The sequence below is a fragment of the Lampetra fluviatilis genome, chromosome 6 (assembly GCF_964198595.1).
Source record: "Lampetra fluviatilis chromosome 6, kcLamFluv1.1, whole genome shotgun sequence".
NCBI classification, from domain to species: Eukaryota; Metazoa; Chordata; class Hyperoartia; order Petromyzontiformes; family Petromyzontidae; genus Lampetra; species Lampetra fluviatilis.
The window spans coordinates 4,087,688-4,108,488 of NC_136280.1; the positions used below are offsets into that span (position 1 = coordinate 4,087,688).

The following is a 20,801-nucleotide window of genomic DNA, read 5'->3' on the forward strand; positions in this document are numbered from 1 at the left end:
GTCCACAGCGGTCCGCTCTGCCCACTCCCACCAGCCGGGCCGTCAAAATAACGCTGCCTCTGTACACGTGGCTGGTTTATTCATGAGACCACATACTGGGCGTGGGAACGATCGAGGTGCGGGCTTTGTTCATTTAACTTTTTAAACATCGTAAAATGGAAGAAAATGTTTTACTCTAAAAATCAAGTCGATTACACTGGTCAACACACTTTTTCTGGAATAGGTTATTCCAAATCTGGCATCAGTTTTTGTCTATCACATCAGGTTTTTGAGATATCAAATATTGCATTTTCAATAAAAACTGTAGAAGAAAAATATTAAATAAATGGATATCTACATAACATTATATTATAAACACACTATCCTAAAAATACAGCACCATATTTTAACATTAAAGCAGTCACTGACTCGCAACAACTTGCAATCATAAGTGACAGAGTTAATTTCGGGTAAAATCAATGAAAATGGGGTACGCCGATAGCATAAAAATGAGATGTGATAGAGCAAACCTGAGATCAGATTTGGAATCAGCACCCTGAAATTAGTCTAAAACAGCTGCAAAAGTCCAGGCCAGAAAAAAATGTTTTTTTGTTGTTGACCAGTGTTATCGGTTTACTGACCGTCACCGACCTGCACTGACCAGAGTAGCGAAGTATGGTCAAACAAGCTCCGTGACTGACACGCCTTGGTAAGGCGTTCATCCAGAAGTGGACTGACGGACGGCCACACGAATTTAACATAGATTGTGTATGTAATTGGGTTGTTGCATGACCAATGCCGTCTTAACGTCTGCCGACATGACATCACGAGGGGAGGCAAGCACACCGCAACTTTTGTTATGCAGCCGATCGGAAAATGGAGCTTCAGATCCCTGGTGCAAACGACGGACGTGCGCCCGTGTGTGTGTGTGTGCGCGTGCGTGGATATCTGCAGGCGGGCTCAGCTAAAGGAGAGCTTCGAGGCGCTCAAAAGGAACGTGCCCAACATGGGCACCAAGAAGACGTCCAACCTGGACATCCTGCGCGGCTCGCTCAAGTACATACAGGTGGGCATCGGCTCGCAGCAGCCCCCTCGCGTCCACACAGCGCCCCGAAACCCCACATCCCCAGTGCCCTGCATCCCCGCATCCCCAGATCCACACATACCCGCATCTCCGCATCTCCACGTTCACACATCCCCACAGGATCTCAACATCCTCGCATTTCCACATCCCCCCCGTGGTGCCCTGGCCCCTCCGGTGAACCGCGACTAACTCCCGGTGCAATTGCACGGCCTGCACGTGCTCGGTTGCTACTCAACTGATGCCGCCCACCAGAGGTGTGGACTCGAGTCATGTGACTTGGACTCGAGTCAGACTCGAGTCATGAATTTGATGACTTGCGACTCGACTTGGACTTGCATAACAATGACTTTGTCCCACCTCTGCCGCCCACGCATCGACACAACCCTGTTTTGGAGGTCCGGAGGGCAGACGTGTCGACGGAGTTTGACGGGTTGTCGCGTCCTTGTTACGGCTCTCGTGAGTTGGCTGGGTGTGGTTGTCGAGATTCTACAGCCGTGAGCGGTTAAAAGACCGCCTGTGTTTGCGGCTGTCTGGAGTCTTTCTGCTGTTGCGATTGTTCGGCCGTGTTGGAGCTGTCAGGGACTCTGCGATTGTGCGACTGTTGTTGTTGTTGTTGGGAGTTGAGCATCTGTGCGGATACGGAGCATTGCACGTGTGTGCGCGCGCGCTTTTGGGAATCTCGCTCCTGTTGCAGTTGCTCGCTCCAAGTATCATCAACCGTTTGCTGTTATTTGGGCATCAGTTGATTGCGGGTGTTAGCCATCCCGTGGTATCTGCTGTTTGCAATTGAAAGAAGACACCCTTGTTGCGCAGCCGTTGGTGGGCTTCGTGTTCATTGCGGCTGCCGGGGTGATAGCTGCGTGCGGTTATTAGGAACCTCGCTCAGCCGGGCGGTGCTGGCCGCTCACACCTGTAATGCAGCACTGCGGAGGTGCAGGATTGGTGTATCTCCCACAAATGTTGTGAAACTATTCCCATGGGCGTCGAGGATGGAGCCCCTGTACGTACCCCGGCTCGCCAGGCAAGGAGCGGTACAGCAAAATGCAGCAGACCTCCACCCGTTTCAACTGTGTGGGATACAGTGTTGCCGCCTCGCACGCGTAAACACTCATTAATTGTCCGATAATAACAACCTTGATCTGTTCGTGGACCACAGAGCTTGGCGGGGGGGGGCGGGGGGAGCTTCTGACGCCGGCTCACCGCCTGTCCGCTCGTTCGCGATTCCTGCCGACTTCTCTCCTCGAGGGCGAGCGGGTCCAGCGCAGGTTGACACCATGATACGATATTGTTCCTCGTGAACGATTAAAAATTGCAGGTCTTGCACGGCGGCCGGAAGCCGTGTTTTGTTTGCGGTCGTCAGGGTTCTCGACTGTGTCGAGCGGTGTGCACGTGGGTGTCCGGCGTTCGCTGTCGGGGAACGCGATCGTTCTGAGTCACGTGGCTGTGCGGTTAAAGCCCAAGCCTCTGCGGTTATTGGGAATGTCGCCGATTCGGACTGCTGCTCGCGATCGTTGGGACCGCTGATGCAACGCAAGCAATCGCCTCCTGCGTGGGCCAAGTGGCAATGACGGCATTGATGGTGGTGGTGGTGGTGATGATGACAAATATGATGACGGTGGTGGTGTGATGGTGATGGTGGTGGTGGTAATGATACTGGGCGTCACCGGCCAATTAACTGCGTGTGTGTTGCAAGCGGTGCGTGGGGTGCCACATTCACGATCACCCAGCTTCCACCCCCCCCCCCCCCCGCGATGAGTCGCACGCCTGCTAATGTGTTCCCATATAAAACACGCGGCGGGGGTTCGCAATTGTTTTGTTAATGACGTGAGGTTTTAGAACGAAAATTAATGACGGACTGCATTGATAGCGGTGTTCGACGTTTATCCAGGAAAGTCACAATTTTAAGCATCGAAACTGAGAGGTTCCTGCTTTTGAAATGTTTGTCCAATGCCATTAAGTAAAGGGCGTTTTGGTACAAAAAACACACACTTAAGTCACATTTTCACAAACTATCTTTGACATTTCAAGAATGCGTGTTGCTTCTGGGTGTCTGCTCTGCTCAAAACTGTTCATTAATGAACTTAAAACGTCCCCCTGTACAGTACCCGACCGCGAGGTGGCTGTGGCCAAATCATCCGCAATGCCCCTACTGCCTTCGTCATAACTCGGAATCGCAAGTGGATTGACGACCACGATGCATGTCAGGTGTTATAGGCTGGGGAGGGGGGGGGTGCTCACATGGTCGGTCGCATAGGGCAGTTGAGAAAAAAAGTAATTGTTGTACTGCACTTCTATACCCCCCCCCCCACTACATCTATGCTCCCCGTCTCGATCAAGCTGCCACTCGTCAGTGGCGATGACGCGTTGTCAACTAACCACGACAACCCACACAGCGTGGGGAGGGGGTTGGGTGTGGTGGGTGGTGGCGACGGTGGTGCTAAAGTGCACCTAGCCTGGCACAAGCGCCGTGGTCACGTCACCGCCGCTTAGTGGCAGGCGGCGGTTGTTGTTGCAGTCGTGGTGACGACGACTGAAATGGGTCAGGCGGTGGTGGTGGAGGACGATGATGTGACGGTGGTAATAGTTGTTGGTGATGGTCGTGATGGTGGTAATGATAGTGATGGTAATGATGATAGTGGTAACAGTTGAGGTGAAGATGGTGGTAATGATAGTGATGGTAATGATGATAGTGGTAACAGTTGAGGTGAATATGGTGGTGGATATTGATGGTAATGATGATAGTGGTAACGAGGTGAAGATGGTGGTGGTGGTGATGATGATAGTGGTAACAGCTGAGGTGAAGATGGTGATGGTAATGATGATAGTGGTAACAGCTGAGGTGAAGATGGTGGTGGTGATGGTAATGATATTGGTAACAGCTGAGGTGAAGATGGTGGTGGTGGTGGTGATGGTAATGATGACAGTGGTAACAGCTGAGGTTGATGGTGGTGGTGGTGATGGTAATGGTGATGATGATAGTGGTAACAGCTGAGGTGAAGATGGTGATGGTAATGATGATAGTGGTAACAGCTGAGGTGAAGATGGTGGTGGTGATGGTAATGATGATAGTGGTAACAGCTGAGGTGAAGATGGTGGTGGTGATGGTAATGATGACAGTGGTAACAGCTGAGGTTGATGGTGGTGGTGGTGATGGTAATGGTGATGATGATAGTGGTAACAGCTGAGGTGAAGATGGTGATGGTAATGATGATAGTGGTAACAGCTGAGGTGAAGATGGTGGTGGTGATGGTAATGGTGATAGTGGTAACAGCTGAGGTGAAGATGGTGGATATTGATGGTAATGGTAATGATGACAGTGGTAACAGCTGAGGTTGATGGTGATTGTGGGAATGATGATGATGATGGTGGTGAAATCAGTGCTAATGATGATGGTAATATTTGTGGTGGTGGTGGTAATAGTTGTGATAGTGGTAAGTGGTGGTGGTGGTGATGACGTGGTCGAGGAGGGATGTAGGGGGGGGGGTGAGGAGGAGGGGGGGATAGTGGTGGGGGGGGGTGAACAGGAGACGAGAGGAGGTCGTGGTGGGTGGGGTGACGGGGGCATTTCGGCCATGTGAGTCGCGCCCACGTGGCTGCGTGTGTGTGTGTGGGGGGGGGTGGTGCACATCGTGTGGCTGCGTGTGTGTGTGTGAGTGTGGGGGGGTGGTGCACATCGTGTGGCCGCGTGTGTGTGGGGGACAGTGCCGGATTAAACTCAGTTCGGGACCTGTAGCAAATGTTATAAAGGAGCCCTATTTTTTTAAAAAAAGAACCCCCCACAAATATTCAAACACAAATGTAACTTGCATAGTAAAATAATTTTATTTTTTCATTTGCTATACAGCCGGGTAATACGACAAATCGCTAACCTGAAACAGCCAGTCGTTCGTAAAAGTTGAAGGTGGTATAGTACTATAGTAATAGAGCAAGTGCAGAATCACTGAACCGGAATTGATAGCTTGAAAGCAATTAGCGCGGGGCCCTTAAAAGTGCGGGGCCCGTAGCTACTACACATGTAGTTAGTACATGTGTAGTAGCTACTACATATGTAGCTACTACATATGTAGTAGCTACTTTTGCTACTGGGATAATCCGGCACTGCTGGTGGGATGTTTAATATCAGCACTGTAGAGACAAAGGCGGCCGGGCGTGGTGCTGGCCACCCACCCACCGACCCCCTCGTGTGCCGTGCCGGCCTTTACAGATGCTCGCTAACAGCACTTGCCCCAACAGCCTTGGGCTTGTTTAAAGGCTACTTGGGGGTGGATCTTTATCTCTGTGGGTGTGTGTCAGTGGTGGTTTAGTGGTTTAAGCGCACAGTGCTGCAAACTCGGCGACCTAAATTCTATTCCTGGCCGCAGCTAAAATCAGCGACGATTATCTGAACGGATCATGCCGCCCCACGTGTAGTTTTACACTGTGTAACACGATTTGTTGTTCCTTGGTAGTGTTATTTTCTAATTGATTATGCCTCAAAAGTATAGAAAACGGCTCTTATTCCCCACAAACGTTGCTTTTGTAACCAGGACTTTACGTGAAGAAATGACACAAATGCACACCATTGAAAATAGGTACATTTCAAAATATCACTGTCCTGGTCACAAAAGCAAAGTTTGTGGGGAATCATAGCCATTTTGCTGCACTTTTGAGGCATACGCGATTAGAAAATAACACTTACTACCCAGGAAGATTTTTTTTTTGCTACACAGTGTTATCAGCACTGGGGAGACAAAGGCGGTCCTGGCCCACCAAACCACTCATGGTCTGTGGGCGACCCTTTTCACGCCACGTGCGTTCAGACCCTGCCAAGTTCTGTGCTAGTCTCCTCTTCGTCGTTATGAATGGGCGTGGTGGTGGTGATGGTGGCGCTCGTGTGGAGAAGGCGGTGCACGAGGTTGCTTGTGACCTCCTCGACTTTTCGATTCTCGCTCACGGCCAACGACAGTGACGACAATTTGGTACTGGGGGGGGGGGGGGGGTCCTCCTCCTCATCCCCTAAGTCGGTGTGTAAACATCGCCACGAGGGAGACAAAGGCGGCCGGGCGTGGGTTCTGACCACAAAGACCCCCCGTGTAGCCTGTAACAGACTGTTGGGGCAAGCGCTGTTAGCGTGCACCTATGAAGGCCGGCACGGCACACGAGGGGGTGGGTGGCCAACACCACGCCCGGCCGCCTTTGTCTCCCTAGTGGCTATGTTTACACACCGCACCAGGTACCCATTTGAGGCTGAGTCGACCTAAGAGAGGCCCGGGACCGGTCCAGATAATCGTCACCGGCGTTATCCGTTTGAGCGTCAATCGAACTCGGATCTCTAAGTTCGTAACGCAGCGCGCAGCTTCGAACCGCCGCACCACCGCTCCTTGTGGGTCAGGCCACAACCCACCCAACCCCCTTCTTCCCGTGCCTTCCCAGGCCTTCCCGGACCATCACGGACCATCACTTGCCCCAACAACTTTGTTGAGGCTACAGGGAAGGTGGGCGGGGGCGGGGCTACAATCTCTCTGTGTTTTATTCGCGTGCGTGTCGGTGCCGTCAGCCCTCTTCCACGGGCAAGCCACGTGCTCGCGTGCACGTGGAGCGCAGAACAGCTGACTCGGGTGTCTTGGGTGCGCCCGCATTGCACGGTGGTGGTGGCGGCGGCGGTGTTATTAATCACTCACACGCACCCCTGGTTCGTTCAACAGACTCGTAAACAACTCCACCTACTTGAACTATCGAGCGTGCGTGTGTACACGTGGAGGGAGGGGTGTTTCGTGGGTTAGCCGCGCCGCGAAACAGACCCGGGTTCGATTGATCTGAAACCGGTCCTGGGGGACCCTCGCCTAGGTCGACTCGGCCTCAAATGAGTACCTGGTGCGGTGTGTAAACATCGCCACTGTGGGGAGACAAAGGCGGCTGGCCGTGGTGATGGCCACCCACCCTCCCTCCCTCCACGTGCGCTGTTCCGTCCTTCGTACGTGCTCGCAAACAGCACTTGCCCCAACAGTCCGTGAAGGCTATACGGGGGATCTTTGTTGCAGTGCGTGTACTCGTATGGAGAGGGTGTCTACTGTACGTGTGTGTTGCACGTGGTCACATCATTACCCAACGCCGTGGGGGTCATTTAGCCATACTTCTCACCAGTGCCGGCTTTGTGAAATGTCAACGTTTGTGCTGCTGCTGGTGGTAGTGGGGGGGGTTATATTATTATATTTGTATTATATTATTATTTCTATTATTTTCAATTGTAAATGTTGTGGTTTCACGCTTCAACACACCGGTGGGCTAAAGCAGTGAACTATGTGTCTTTTGTCAACGTGACACGTTTTTACTGATTGGCTGTGTCGGGTGGTGGAGCGTTACGACACATTTATAAATAACGCGATCTAAACCCAAAAACGTTGATTATGATTATGAAGTTTATTATTTATTTTTATTTTTACCTACGTGACTTTACCGAAAAACATAAGAGTATGGGGGGGGGGGTCCGTCCCAGGACTGTACCAGTCTCAGACGTCACTAGCCACCGATGCTATCCGTGGCCGCTCCACCGGGTTCGCTAAGTTCGTAGCCGAGGCTCATTTCTCATCGGCGCAGTTCACGCCAAAATGTGCCCGGCCCCCCAATCATTCATTTAATCATTCACTCACTCACTCGACTCGCTTTTGCCGGCGTTCACACCACGGGTGGAACGCGCGTGACACGCTGGCTTAGATCGGTGGCTTCATCGCTGTTTGATGGTTTTTGTTGTTGTTGTTGCTGATAGTTCAGTGACCGTGGGTTTAAGTTCCAAGTCGTTACGTAACCCCCCCCCCATCCTCCTCCTCCCTCCCCCTCGTCAACATCCTCCTCGTGACTGCACGTGCCAGCAGTCGGTGATGACGGCAGATCGAGGCCATTCATACAGATACCCATACCCCCAAACCCCGACGCGTTGCCTTAGTACTTAATGCGCAAAGCCCTCTTTGTCATTCCACACAGCTCGATGGTGTTCTTCCTCGCGCCCTTCCCACGTTGCGTTTTAATTCGTCCCCCCACCCCCCCATCCTCTCCGCGTGTTCACTGGAATGAGGTGTGTCGTCCGCTGATTTAGTTGACAATCCAACAGGTGTGTGGGTGTGTGGGTGGGTAGAACAAGTTTGGTTGTGCCGCTACTTTTCGGAGAATCTTAAATGCGACCCGGTTCGTGCGGTACCGCTTTCTTCGCTCTGCTTGGATGGAGCGAATGTTCGCCTATGTGAGCAATCCCATGTTTGTGAGAGCTGGGCTTGGGCCCTTTGCGACACACGGCCAGGATATAAACCTCCCGAGGCTCTGGTGTCCTGCCAACGCGGTACACTGTACACACACACACGTGCTTGGCGCGGCGATGACTCGCCAACCTCGCCAGCCAAGCGATCGGGCGAGCCCAGAAAATGTGCGCCCATTGCATCCCAGCTCCTCCCACCTGTGTACTCTCATCTAGGCTCCTCCCACCTGTGTCGTCATCTCAGCTCCTCCCACTTGTGTACTCTCATCCAGGATCCTCCCACTTTCGTACACTCATCGAGGCTCCTCCCACTTGTGTACTCTCATCCAGGAACCTCCCACCCAGGCTCCTCCAACCTGCGTAGTCATCCAGGCTCCTCCCACTTGTGTACACTCATCCAGGCTCCTCCCACTTTCGTAAACTCATCTAGGCTCCTCCCACTTGTTTACACTCATCCAGGCTCCTCCCACTTGTGTACACTCATCCAGGCTCCTCCCACTTGTGTACACTCATCCAGGCTCCTCCCACTTGTGTACACTCATCCAGGCTCCTCCCACATGTGTACACTCATCCAGGCTCCTCCCACTTGTGTACACTCATCCAGGCTCCTCCCACTTGTGTACACTCATCCAGGCTCTTCCCACTTGTGTACACTCATCCAGGCTCCTCCCACTTGTGTACACTCATCCAGGCTCCTCCCACTTGTGTACACTCATCCAGGCTCCTCCCACTTGTGTACACTCACCCAGGCTCCTCCCACTTGTGTACTCTCATCCACACTCCTCCCACTTGTGTACTCTCATCCAGGCTCCTCCCACTTGTGTACACTCACCCAGGCTCCTCCCACTTTCGTAAACTCATCTAGGCTCCTCCCACCTGCGTACACTCATCCCAGCTCCAAAGACAAAGATCTCCCGTATAGCCTCAACAGACTGTTGGGGCAAGTGCTGTTAGCGAGCACCTATGAAGGCCGGCACGGCACACGAGGGGGTGGGTGGCCAGCACCACGCCCGGCCGCCTTTGTCTCCCCAGTGGCGATGTTTACTACACACCGCACAAGGTACTCATTTGAGGCTGAGTCGACCTAGGGTAGGGACACCCCAGGACCGCTTCAGATAAATCGTCACCGGTGTTGGCCGTGAGCGAGAATCAAACCTCGGGCAGCCGCGTTCGCAGTGGTTGATGTGCACGGGCACATCAACCACCCCAGGTCCCCCCCCCCCATCTCAACCGGAGCTTCTCCCCTCCGCACCCCAACCTCTCCTGCCCCCCACAACTTAGCCCCCCACCACGGGTATTCCTTAACTCGTCCGCTCCGCTATGTAGCCGCATTCCAGGGTGGTGGCGGAGTGGGTTTCAGGATTCCGAAACCCACTCCATCACCCTCAAATCCCACCACAACTTCTCCGACCTCAACACCAAACCAGCCCCATCTCTCTCCCCATCCCAGCTCCTTATTTCCCACCACCACCACCATCATCATCGCCACTGCCGCCGATGCAAAATACCCTGCTAGAATGAATAGGAACCCCACGCCACCACTGGGTGTGTTTCTTGTTTGTTCTTTCGCTTCGCTACGGTGTATATACGGCCCTTGTCTCATCTCACCATCCCACGGTCGGAATGGAATGCGTTCCGGTAGGACCTCCACCCGGGGAGATGGAGCGATCTTAATTCACAATGTAGCGGGTGACACGTCGCAGGAGCGTGAGAGTTTCTGCGGCGGCGTGGGGGGGGGGGATGAGTTCATCCAGCAGTGCATCGACCGTTGTCTGATGGTGCCAATGATCCCGCGGTGTCCCACCAACCCCCCCACCAGCACCAGCACACGTGATACCCCCTTGACCTGACGTGACCCCCTCCCCCACCGCCACCACCGGCGTGGGGACACGAGGCGCAGCGATTGGCTGCCGCGCGCACGTGGTTGCTGCCAGCCCCGTCTGTCGCTATGCAGAAGCGAGTGACGTCACCCCCTCCACCACCACCACCACGGCGGAGGCGACTGCCCACAACCACCACCACCACCCTCCTCTCACCCCCCCCCCCGTACGACTGCACACGCGCCAGGGACCCACCCCCATCCCCCATAGCCCCTCCCCTCTCCCTCCCCGTAGCCCTTCACCGTGCACGCAATGGTTCACACGTACCTCGCCCCCACCCCCCTCACAGTCCCCCCTCCCTCCCTCCCCTGTCGTCCCTCTATCCTCCTGCCAAGGCGATAATTCCAACCCCCCCTCCGCTCATCTCCCCCCCCCTTCCCCTAACTCACCCCCCCCTTCTTTCCTTTTTTTTGCCAAAGGCTGTAATACCCCCCCCCTCATCCATTCCCTCGTCTCTCCATCGCCCCCCCCTCCTCTTCCCCCCTCCCTCCCTTCCCCCGTCCCCCCCACACCGCTTCTCTCCATCCTCTGGCCAAGGCTGTAACCCCCCCACTCAGCCCCCACTCAGCCCCCACCCACTCAGCCCCCGCCCCCCCCCCCACCGCTGCTGCTTCTGCCAAGAAAATTGTGAATGGGGACGAGCGCGCGCTCCCCATTGGCGGACGCGTTGGCTGTACTCGGACCCCATTGGCTCTTCGCGCCCGGGTTGAGATGCCGCTTCTATCCAATCAGCAGAGGGTGCGGCATCACGGGGGAAACCGCGTCGTGCGTGGAGGGGGTGGTGGGGGCTGGGAGGGTGTGTGGGGGGGTGGGGGCTGCAGGGGGATGGTGGTGGGGGGGGACTGCGGGGGATTCCGTTTCTAATGCCAGGAGAGGGTGGGGAGGATTGGGTGGGGGGCTGGGGGGAATTGGTGGGGGGGCTGGGGAGGATTTGGTGGGGGGCTGGGGAGGATTGGGTGGGGGGCTGGGGGGAATTGGTGGGGGGCTTGGGGGAATTGGTGGGGGGCTGGGGAGGATTGGGTGGGGGGCTGGGGGGAATTGATGGGGGGCTGGGGGGAATTGATGGGGGGCGGGGGGGAATTGGTGGGGGGTTAAGGAGGATTGGGTGGGGGGCTGGGGGGAATTGGTGGGGGGCTTGGCGGAATATGTGGGGGGCTGGGGAGGATTGGGGGAGGGCAGGGGGGATGGGTGGGGGCTGTCTAGCCATGCTCGTCGCTGTAGCGAGGATTAACCACCAAATCGTGAATCATTGGAGTGCCCAGACTGGCGACTGAATGAATATTCCAGAGTGCAGGGGAAACGGAGTCTGCAAAACTCTTTACATTTTCAAATTCTCTTACGAGAAAAGTCCCTTTTAAGAAACTTTTCAAAGGAAATCTCCACGCGTATGTACAGCGCAGAACCTTTTGTCAATACACTGCTGGGAGAGGGCTTCACACCACACCGTGCCATTCGCGAGAGGGATTATTTGACCACGCTGGTCAGTGTGTGTTGGTGGTGAAGGTGGGGGCCCATAGACACGAGCGTGTACTATTGTACGACAATGGATTATTTGTTTTCCGCAATACGTTCAATTAAGACCGGGGGAGGCAGAGAGGGCCGGTTCAGATAATTATAATCCGACACTTGCCGGGAATCGAACTCGGGTCGCCGAATTCGTGACGCAGCTGCGGCGGGGCCGATCGGTTGCGTCCAGATTGCAGGCATTGCCACGGTCGTCCGGTTGCATCCAGATTGCAGGCATTGCCACGGCCGATCGGTTGCATCCAGATTGCAGGCATTGCCACGGTCGACCGGTTGCGTCCAGATTGCAGGCATTGCCACGGTCGTCCGGTTGCATCCAGATTGCAGGCATTGCCACGGTCGACCGGTTGCGTCCAGATTGCAGGCATTGCCACGGTTGTCCGGTTGCCACGAGCCTGTTGCCTGCAACACCACCGCCAGCAGCCTTGAGGGGGTTGCCAGCGGGAGTTCCCGACGGCAGGCGATGGGGGTGCAGGTGTAGGGGTTTGGGGGGGGTGTAGAGATGTAGGGGTCATCAGGGAGTGCACCACGTGTGTGAACGTTGCGTGGCATATTCCCCTTCCTCCCGTTCACGTTCTGCTTGTGGAACTGGTTTCTCGAGCAGGCCCCGGGCTTAGCCCGCCTTGACCCCAAATAGCCCATCCCTTAAACGGTGTCCTGGGCTCGAATTGTTGTGTTAAAAGGCGACTTTTGGGGTTGGGATTTTAAACGAAACTTTTTTTTTACTTAGTTGTTTTACCAGGTAAGGCCCGCTGGAGCTATACGGCTCTTTTTCAGAAGCGACCTGAACGCCACAAATGATGGCTCAACGAAGTGGCTTACCACGTGGACATTTATGGCTGTCAATTACTCCAAACGCGTGATGTTGATTCTAAATGTGGATGGGAAAAAACCGGAGGACCCGGAGAAAAAAATCCATGCCACCACGGGGGGGAGAGAGACACGCAAACTCCAAATGTACAGCAGACGTCAGGGTCGGGATCGTACCCTAGACATCCTGTATACCAGGCGAGATAGTTAACATCTCGCCACGGTGGTGGCGTAGATGGTGAGTGTGCAGGCGGTGCAACTGCGCCCGGAGTCCACGGGCCAGAGGGGGCAACGTTTAACTAACGGGCAATTTCTCTACGCGGCCGTCAATTGTGCATCGCGTGATGGCGCACTCTGCTCGAGAATGTCCACAGGCACATTGCGTTACGAATGCGCGCGCGTCATTTACAACGATGATGCCCACAACGGCGTCCGCTGGGGGACGCTCCTCCGGTGGCGCCCTGTCTCTGGCCATCCCAGAGAGGGCCGCGTTCATGAAGGCAGCGTGCGTCACTCGCGATTGATGAGAGAGAGGGGGGGGGTGCCGCTGTGACAGCACCGGGCTCATTGCGTGGCTTTCAGGTACGGAGGTGGCGGGCAGCGCTTGCCTGTGGGAGGGAATGCCTACGATTCATATCAGCCTCAAGTGTGCCGAATGTTGAAGATAATAATCGGCGTTGAGCACGGTTAGCACTTTGATGTGTGGGCTGCCAGTGCTCTGCCGGGTTGTTGTAGGTGTGGTGTTTTTTTTTGCAAAGGTGGGCCCATCAGGTGACATTGTTCAATGTTGTCACCTCGTACGCATGGCGGGGTTGCACTGGGTTATCGGGTTTCAGTCTCCGCGCCGAACATCCCAATGCAGGGAAACCTTCTGAAAACGAGTCTCGACATTTGGGTAAATAATACATGAGCCTTTCAAATGTCCTCTTCGATTTGATTTCTTGCAGGTCTCAATGAACCAATTAGACAAACAGGATTTTGATAAATTTAGCATACCTTTCAGACAGTAACTCTATTGGATAGACCCGAATATTAATATGTTATGCCCACCTTGCCAGGTACACACTTGGTTGTCGTCCAGCCACTGCGGAGTGGAGTCTGAGTGACATTTCCTCATCTATATGTAGGATTTCTCCAGGCACTCTGGTTTCATTGCATACTCAAAGTACTCCACTGCCTAAGAATGACCCTCCTGAAACTGTGTGCTGAGACTCAGGAAGGCGTTCCTGTTAAAATATTTATTTTGCATGAAATAAAACCCTTAACTCATTTTGTTTGTCCCATGTTCTAATCCGTGTGGGCCATGTACACGTGTACAGCCCATTGCACTGTTGGATGAGGGCTCACTCATGCCCTGCCAGTCATGCTGCTTGACAAATGCATTACCAAGGTGGGCATTGTTTTTCGGCGTGGGCAGTACAATGGATTTTTCCGTGCCGCCCGATTTGTTCCAAACGCGTAAAGGAACTCTGCCTTAAAAACGGCCGACTGGTGGCAACGTTCAACGAGCCCAAGGAGACTTGTACAACCCCTCTCGCAGACTTCTCGCCGACTCGACCTCCAAACCTTGTTCCTGTCGCGGTGCCTCGCCCCTGTCTACTCGCCGATGGCGTGGTCGTGACCTGCGTGTTCAGGTTGCGGGGGACCCCGGGGCCAATTTAAGAGTTTGGCCCTACGTCGTTGTTCCATTATCGCAGCGTGCACGTGGCACGGCACAGCCCCTAAAGCTGTAATCGTCCCCTCCGAGGGCTCCGCGCTGTTGCTCAACCGGGCGGTGATGTCATGCCGTGGTGCGGAGTGTCACGTGGGGCTGCGTATAAACTAGAACCATTATTTTTAATTTTTACCAGGTAAGGCCCATTGAGCTATGTTAGCCCCCTTTGTTTCAGAAGCGATCTGCCCGTAAATGGTAGCTCGACGAAGTGGCTTATCAGGCGGAAATGTATAGCAGCCAAATAGTACTCTTAAGCGCGCGTTTCTAAATGTGGAGGCAAAAACCGTAGGGCCCGGAGAAAAATCCACGTCGCCACGTGGGGAGAGAGAGAGAGACACACAAACTCCAAATATACAGCTGGCGTCAGGGTCTGGATCGAACCCACAAGCTCCTGCATACCAGGCGAGGTAGTTAACAATCTCATGCGCCCCTAATGTAGTGCCTCGCTGTGCGCCCGTCTCACTGTTTCCAGCCACCGGGCCGACCTGAAAGTTCCAGGCTGACTCGTTTATAGATGGGCGACTGTGTTGCGCAAAAGAAAAAAAACCGGCGTCAGTCGGTTGTGTTATTATTTGCCAGGTGAGGGCATCGGTTGTGCGCGTTGACGCGTGGTGGTGCCGGGGTTGGGTGGTGCAAAGGGCGAGTGGGGTGGAGTTGGGGGGGCGGACAGATTGTTTTGCAAATGTGTGTGTGTGGTGAGATTGTTGTTTCAAGGGTCCACCATACTCGTTCCTCTAAAGCCGTGCTTCACGAAACGAGTGCATTTGTCCTAATCATAAAACAAAAAGTCTGCGATGTGGGAATCCATCCGGAGCACGAGCTGGCATCGTCAGCAGTGCACGTGCTCCCCCTTTTGGCCGGCCGTTAATGAGTTGTCCAGTCGTTGATTTGAAAATATTTTAAGACGTCGATGAGCAACTGGATGAAATGGATGAAATGCAAGTGCCCTCAGACTCATATTTGCTCCGGTGATGGGAGATATGGGCAGTTTTTTTGCCAAAGAAATCAGCGGAGAAGGACCTTTCTTTGACGTTTGATTTGGGCCCTTAAGAGTTTTCCTTGGCAGCGCAGAAAACAAACTTTCCACGTCTCATATAAATTCAGCGGCTTACGTGCGGCCTTTAAGCCGAACAGAGTCACGAATATTTCAAGAAAAAGACCACCCGTATTGCCTCTTTGCGGGCTGTGTGGTCAAGAGCTGTTAGCGAGCACCTATTAAGGCTGCCACAGCGCATGAGCGGCTGGTGTGGCCAGAACCACGCCCGGCCGCCTTTGTCTCCCCAGTGCTGATGTTTCTATACCACAACAGTTACTCGACGGGGATATGCGTGGTAAGCTGCCCACTGCACTACCCGCGCCCTACAAATATACAGTACTGAAACACATGCACATACGACAACTCTGCTGACCTGCACTTGTTGAAGAGCGCATGTTCGCACACATACAAAAGACAAAGTTCCCGCGTATAGCCCACACAGGTTGCTGGGGCAAGTCCAGTTAGCGAGCACCTATGAAGGACAGAACTGCGCACAAGGAAGTGGTTGCGTGGCCGGCACATTGCTGGGTCGCCTTTGTCTCGTCACCTTTGATTATATATTTAAAAGCCACCGCACAAGGTACTCATTCAAAGGCAGTCGACTTGTGCACGGTTATTGGTCGTGAGCAGGTATCGAACTCGTGTCGCCGGGTTCGTAGCGCAGTGCGCTAACCACCACACTACCGCCCCCTCCAAAGACAAAGATGTCCGGTATAGCCTGGACAGACTGTTGGGGCAAGTGCTGATAGCGAGCACCCTATGAAGGCCGGCACAGCACACGACGGTGTGGGTGGCCAGCAACCAGTGGAGATGTTTACGCACCGCACCGGGTACTCATTTGAGGCTGAGTCGACCTAAGGGAGGCCCGGGACCGGTGCAGATAATCGTCACCCACGGTGTTGGCCGTGAGCGTGAATCGAACTCGGGGGTCGCCGGGTTCATAGCGCTAACCGCTACGCCACCGCTCCCCCCCACACACTCACACACACCACCATCACCACACGACGTGTGTTTAACCGGTTGTTGGAGGCAAAGTGCCGCTGCCCAAACCAGTTTGGACCAGTTGTGGAGCCACCAGACGTCTGAGGATGAAAAAATGCAGACCTCCTCCTCCGCCGCCACCACCACCACCACCAACCACCACCACAACACCGCCGGCATTTTAAACACCCGCAGGTGTTTCTGCATCCCACTCTGGCGTGAAGCACGCGGACTCGGAGCACGCGCTAAGCGCACAGACACACGGCACCACGATCACCAAATCAAACAAAAAATTAACCCGTAAAAACAAAGTTTTTCACTATAAATCCTTTATATGCGTGGCATCGGTTTTATTTTATTATTCATTTCTGTTTATCTTGAGTAAGAGTTTCATTTTTATCACATTGGTATTTTAAATTAAATATGAAAAAAATTTTTTCCTAAAAAGTGGAAAATTTTTGATTTTTTTCCCGCGAAAATAAATTGTCACGCACAACGAGTCTGTGTGCAAAATGTCAGCTCGATTGGATCACGGGAAGTGGGTTAAAAAACGACCGAAAGATTTGCACGGTCGTAAGCGCGCAAGCAAGCAAGCAAGTGAGCTTAATATAAAGGATTAAAAAAAAAACCCCAACTCAAAAACCGTCAATTACACTGGTCAACAAAAGAAACATTTTTTTCTGGCCTGGACTTTTGCAGCTGTTTTAGACTAATTTCAGGGTGCTGATTCCAAATCTGATCTTAGATTTGCTCTATCACATCTCATTTTTATGCTATCGGCATACCCCATTTTCATTGATTTTACCCGAAATTAACTCTGTCACTTATGATTGCAAGTTGTTGCGAGTCAGTGACTGCTTTAATGTTAAAATATGGTGCTGTATTTTTAGGATAGTGTGTTTATAATATAATTTTATGTAGATATCCATTTTTGAAATATTTTTCTTCTGCAGTTTTGATTGAAAATGCAATATCTGATATCTCAAAAACCTGATGTGATAGGCAAAAACTGATGCCAGATTTGGAATCAGCACCCCAAAATTACCTTAAAACCGTTGGAATACCTTATGCCAGAAAAAGTGTGTTGACCAGTGTTATATTCCTTGCGTGCGATGCCAATTTGTTCAGGAGGGGAAATGCGCCGATGTGGAAGTTTTGCTCGCCACGGAAGAAAAAAAAAGAGAGAGGGGGCTTCAGGCAGTACATGTACTAAAAAATTGGAACGATACAGAGAAGATGAGCATGGCCCCTGCGCAAGGATGACACGCAAATTCGAGAGTCGGTGGAGTTTCGTTCGCCGCGTGGCTTCCCCATCATCAGAGTTTGTCGCTGGCACGGGCGGCATCACGCCGCGTCGAAAAGTTGACGCGCAAAAAGTAGGTGGGGGGGGGGGAGCCCGGCAACATCGCGAGAGGTGCCTCGTGCCTCGGCACATTGGGACGGTTTGTTGTAAGAGAATAAAACCACCAGCAGTAACGCGTGAGCGAATCGCACGGGCCGTTGTGGGCAACGCGTTATCTATCGGGAGAGTGGTTTTTTTTTTGGACGGATTTAAGAAGTGTACCTTCGAGAATTGACATCGGTGGGAGACGTTTAAAAAAAAAAGTGTGGGGGGGGGGGGGGTAGAGGGTAAAGGTGTGGCAGTGACATTGCTTGTTCAGTCCACTGCTGGATAAGTTCTAGAGGAACCCCTCCATGGAGGCTTCTTTGGCCTACTCTCTTTTGATGCTGGTCAGATTTCTTGAAAGAGGTGGGAATACTCACAGTTTTACCCCGCCACAAGCGACCTGCCCGATCAACTTAACAGGTGTACTCAGTTTATCCTCTTTGGTTCTTTCGGTAAATTCACGTAGAAAGAAAATAAATTAAATAATAGAATACGACGTTTCGATTGCAACACAAGCAACCGTCATCAGGTAGAACTAAATTTGAGAGAGAGACAAAACACAGACACGGAGACACACAGACAGACACACAAGCAGAGAGAGTGACAAACAGTTACTCACCAGTGACTCACGGCCTACCCGTACCCGTACCCGGCCGCATCAGGGTCGCAAACGGGTACCCTACCCGCACCCGGCCGGGTACGGGTACCCGGGTATCGGGTAGGGTACAGGTATCGGGTACCCGGTTGCGACCTCTGGCCACCTATGAGCCACCTCTGGGCCAGGGGTGCCGTGGTGGCGAGTGGTTATGTCCCTCGTCTGGTCTGCATGAGGCCATGGGTTCGATCCCGATCCTGACGACGCCTGCTGTATATTTGGAGTTTGCGTGTCTCTCTCCCCGTGGTGGCGTGGGATTTTCTCCGGGATCCTCCGGTTTTTCCCACCGCGTCTAGAAACGGTGCGTTTCGAGTATTTGGCAACGATGAATTTTCCACGTGATCAGCCACTTCGTTGAGCTATCATTTGTGGCCAGGTGGCTTCTGAAAGAGAGCAAAGAACTCGGTGGGCTTTAGCTCGTATATGTATTTTTTGTTTTACGCGACACTTTGCGCTGACGTTTCAAACAAAAGGGGTGTGCCGTCAGGGTCAGCCTCGCAAACGAGACTTTATCCTGGCCTCTTTACGAGCTTTCACCTGGTTAAACAAAACAAGCTTGGCTTGAACATGCCGCCGTGAAGTAGATGGTTCTTGCCGAGATCCACAAGGTTATGAGGCGGTCCAGAGTTTGCTTGCCGAAACAAACGCTGCTCGTTTATACGTGACGGTGACCGATAGGCCGATAGAACAAGACGTTAACGACTCGTATCAAGAGGCAGAGAAGGCTAACAACACCTGAGGACCGTAGACCAGAGGTCGCAATCGGGTACCCGATACCCGTACCCTGCCCGATACCCGGCTACCCGTACCCGGCCGGGTACGGATACGGGTACCCGTTTGCGACCCTGGTCCGGCCGGGTACGGGTAAGGAATCAAGATCCGTTTGCGACCTCTGCCGTAGACTTGACTGCCAACCCAAAGCGGGTTGAGAGTTTGTCTTGTCTAATTATTGTACCGCAGCGCCCTCTAGCGTCACAGCTGCAACGGTTTGAAGTTCTGGATACCGGCGACCGATGTAGCTGCAGCACGATGGGGGTAGCGTTTGCGAGTCTTGCCGGGGTAATTGTTTGCATCGACGTATTGTTAACGCAGTGACGTGCCGGTTAGAAGCACTGGTCATCAACTAAGCAAAACGGAACAAAAAAACTGAAAAGTGGGCAGAGAGGCGTTGGGAGTTTGACACGTAAGCGGCGTGGGTGGTGGCGCGATTGGAATTACGCTGTGCGTTTGATGAGATTATTTCGCACCGTACGTAGCCAACCGTGCTAATGGGAGGTGCAATTTTAAATAAGTTAGTTTTTAATCGAGATTTAAAAGCGCAAAGCTCCAGTGGCTTCCTAATATCGGAAGGAAGAGCGTTCCAGACGGCCGAAGACGATGACCGTCTTTGTTCGATGCCTGAGAGACAGAAAGAGGACCGCGTGGATTGGAGAACACCCGCAGGTTAATGACATCATCCAAACCGTTGATCATCACGGCCGATGGTCAATGAGCCAAGGAGAGGAGCGTGTCCGAGAGTACGTCCGCCGAGGAGATGGAGCGATACAAATAATTAATGTGCAGCGGCTGGATGGTTCGATTTATAATTGATGTTTTCGGTTAGGTCCCTCCAACCAGCCGAAATTGCCAAATTATCAATTTCCACGTTACAGTATTACGTTGGCAGTGAAAAACGTTGCGTGTCAAGCCGGTACCGGATTATTACACGGCAGGAGGGCGAGCGGCTTGCGTGAGGCCTTCGCCCAGCAGTGGGATTGACCGTGACGACGACGACGACGTTACCAACGATCGAGCTCACGCCCAGGCCGTTGCTCGCGCGCGCTTCCCCGCCCCGCTGCAGGTGCTGAAGCGGAAGGAGCGCGAGTGCGAGCACGAGGTGGAGTGGCTGGCGCGCGAGAAGATCGCCCTGCAGCAGCGCCTGGCCGCGCTGCGCAACGAGCTCTCGTCCGCGCTGGAGCCGCACGAGGTGGACGCGCTGGTGCGCGGCGCCTCCGGCGGGCACGGCGACGGCGACGGGCAGCGCCGGCCGTCGGACCTCCGCGACGGCGGACGGGGCAACCCGTACGACGACGACGGCGAGGACGAGGGGGACGACGACGACGACGACAACATGGACGAGGACCGCAACGTCGCCGACGACGACGACCAAACGTCCACCGCGTCCGGTGAGATTCGGCGCGCGCCGCCGGGGCGTGGGCGATCAGCCGAGCCCTGCGACGACGACCTCTTACCGGCGCGGGGCTTGACATCCGCCCCGGCGGGTTGTTGGGGGGTGGGTGGGTCAGGGCGGTCGCTAGATCGTGCTTTTTACCCGGGTGACCTTTTCACTCACCCGGGGTGACCTTTTCCCCTGGGCGCCCAGAGCGTGGTCTTAAAGCAAGGGCATGTTTGAGTCTGGCAATGTCAATTATTCAAGGTGGACCCGTGTCCAAATGAATACGCTGTGACGCTGATCGGGCTCCAGTGCAGAATTCAAATGTCGCGTTGAACCTCACAGCGAAACACTGCGGCACGCAAAGAGTT

At 53.6% G+C, this 20,801-nt stretch overlaps 1 protein-coding gene and 1 non-coding gene across 2 annotated transcripts in view; both read left to right on the plus strand.

Annotated features, from left to right (window-relative positions):
• Positions 1 to 20,801, plus strand: part of LOC144933067 (uncharacterized) — a 60,702-nt gene that overhangs the window by 34,080 nt on the left and 5,821 nt on the right. Inside the window, exons 4-5 of the mRNA XM_078857563.1 lie at positions 934 to 1,045; positions 20,119 to 20,443. Coding sequence (XP_078713689.1) covers positions 934 to 1,045; positions 20,119 to 20,443 — 437 coding nt within the window. The remainder of the gene's footprint in view (positions 1 to 933; positions 1,046 to 20,118; positions 20,444 to 20,801) is intronic.
• LOC144933219 (U6 spliceosomal RNA) lies at positions 17,425 to 17,530 on the plus strand. The gene has a single exon (XR_013636996.1). It is a non-coding gene; the product is annotated as a U6 spliceosomal RNA (small nuclear RNA).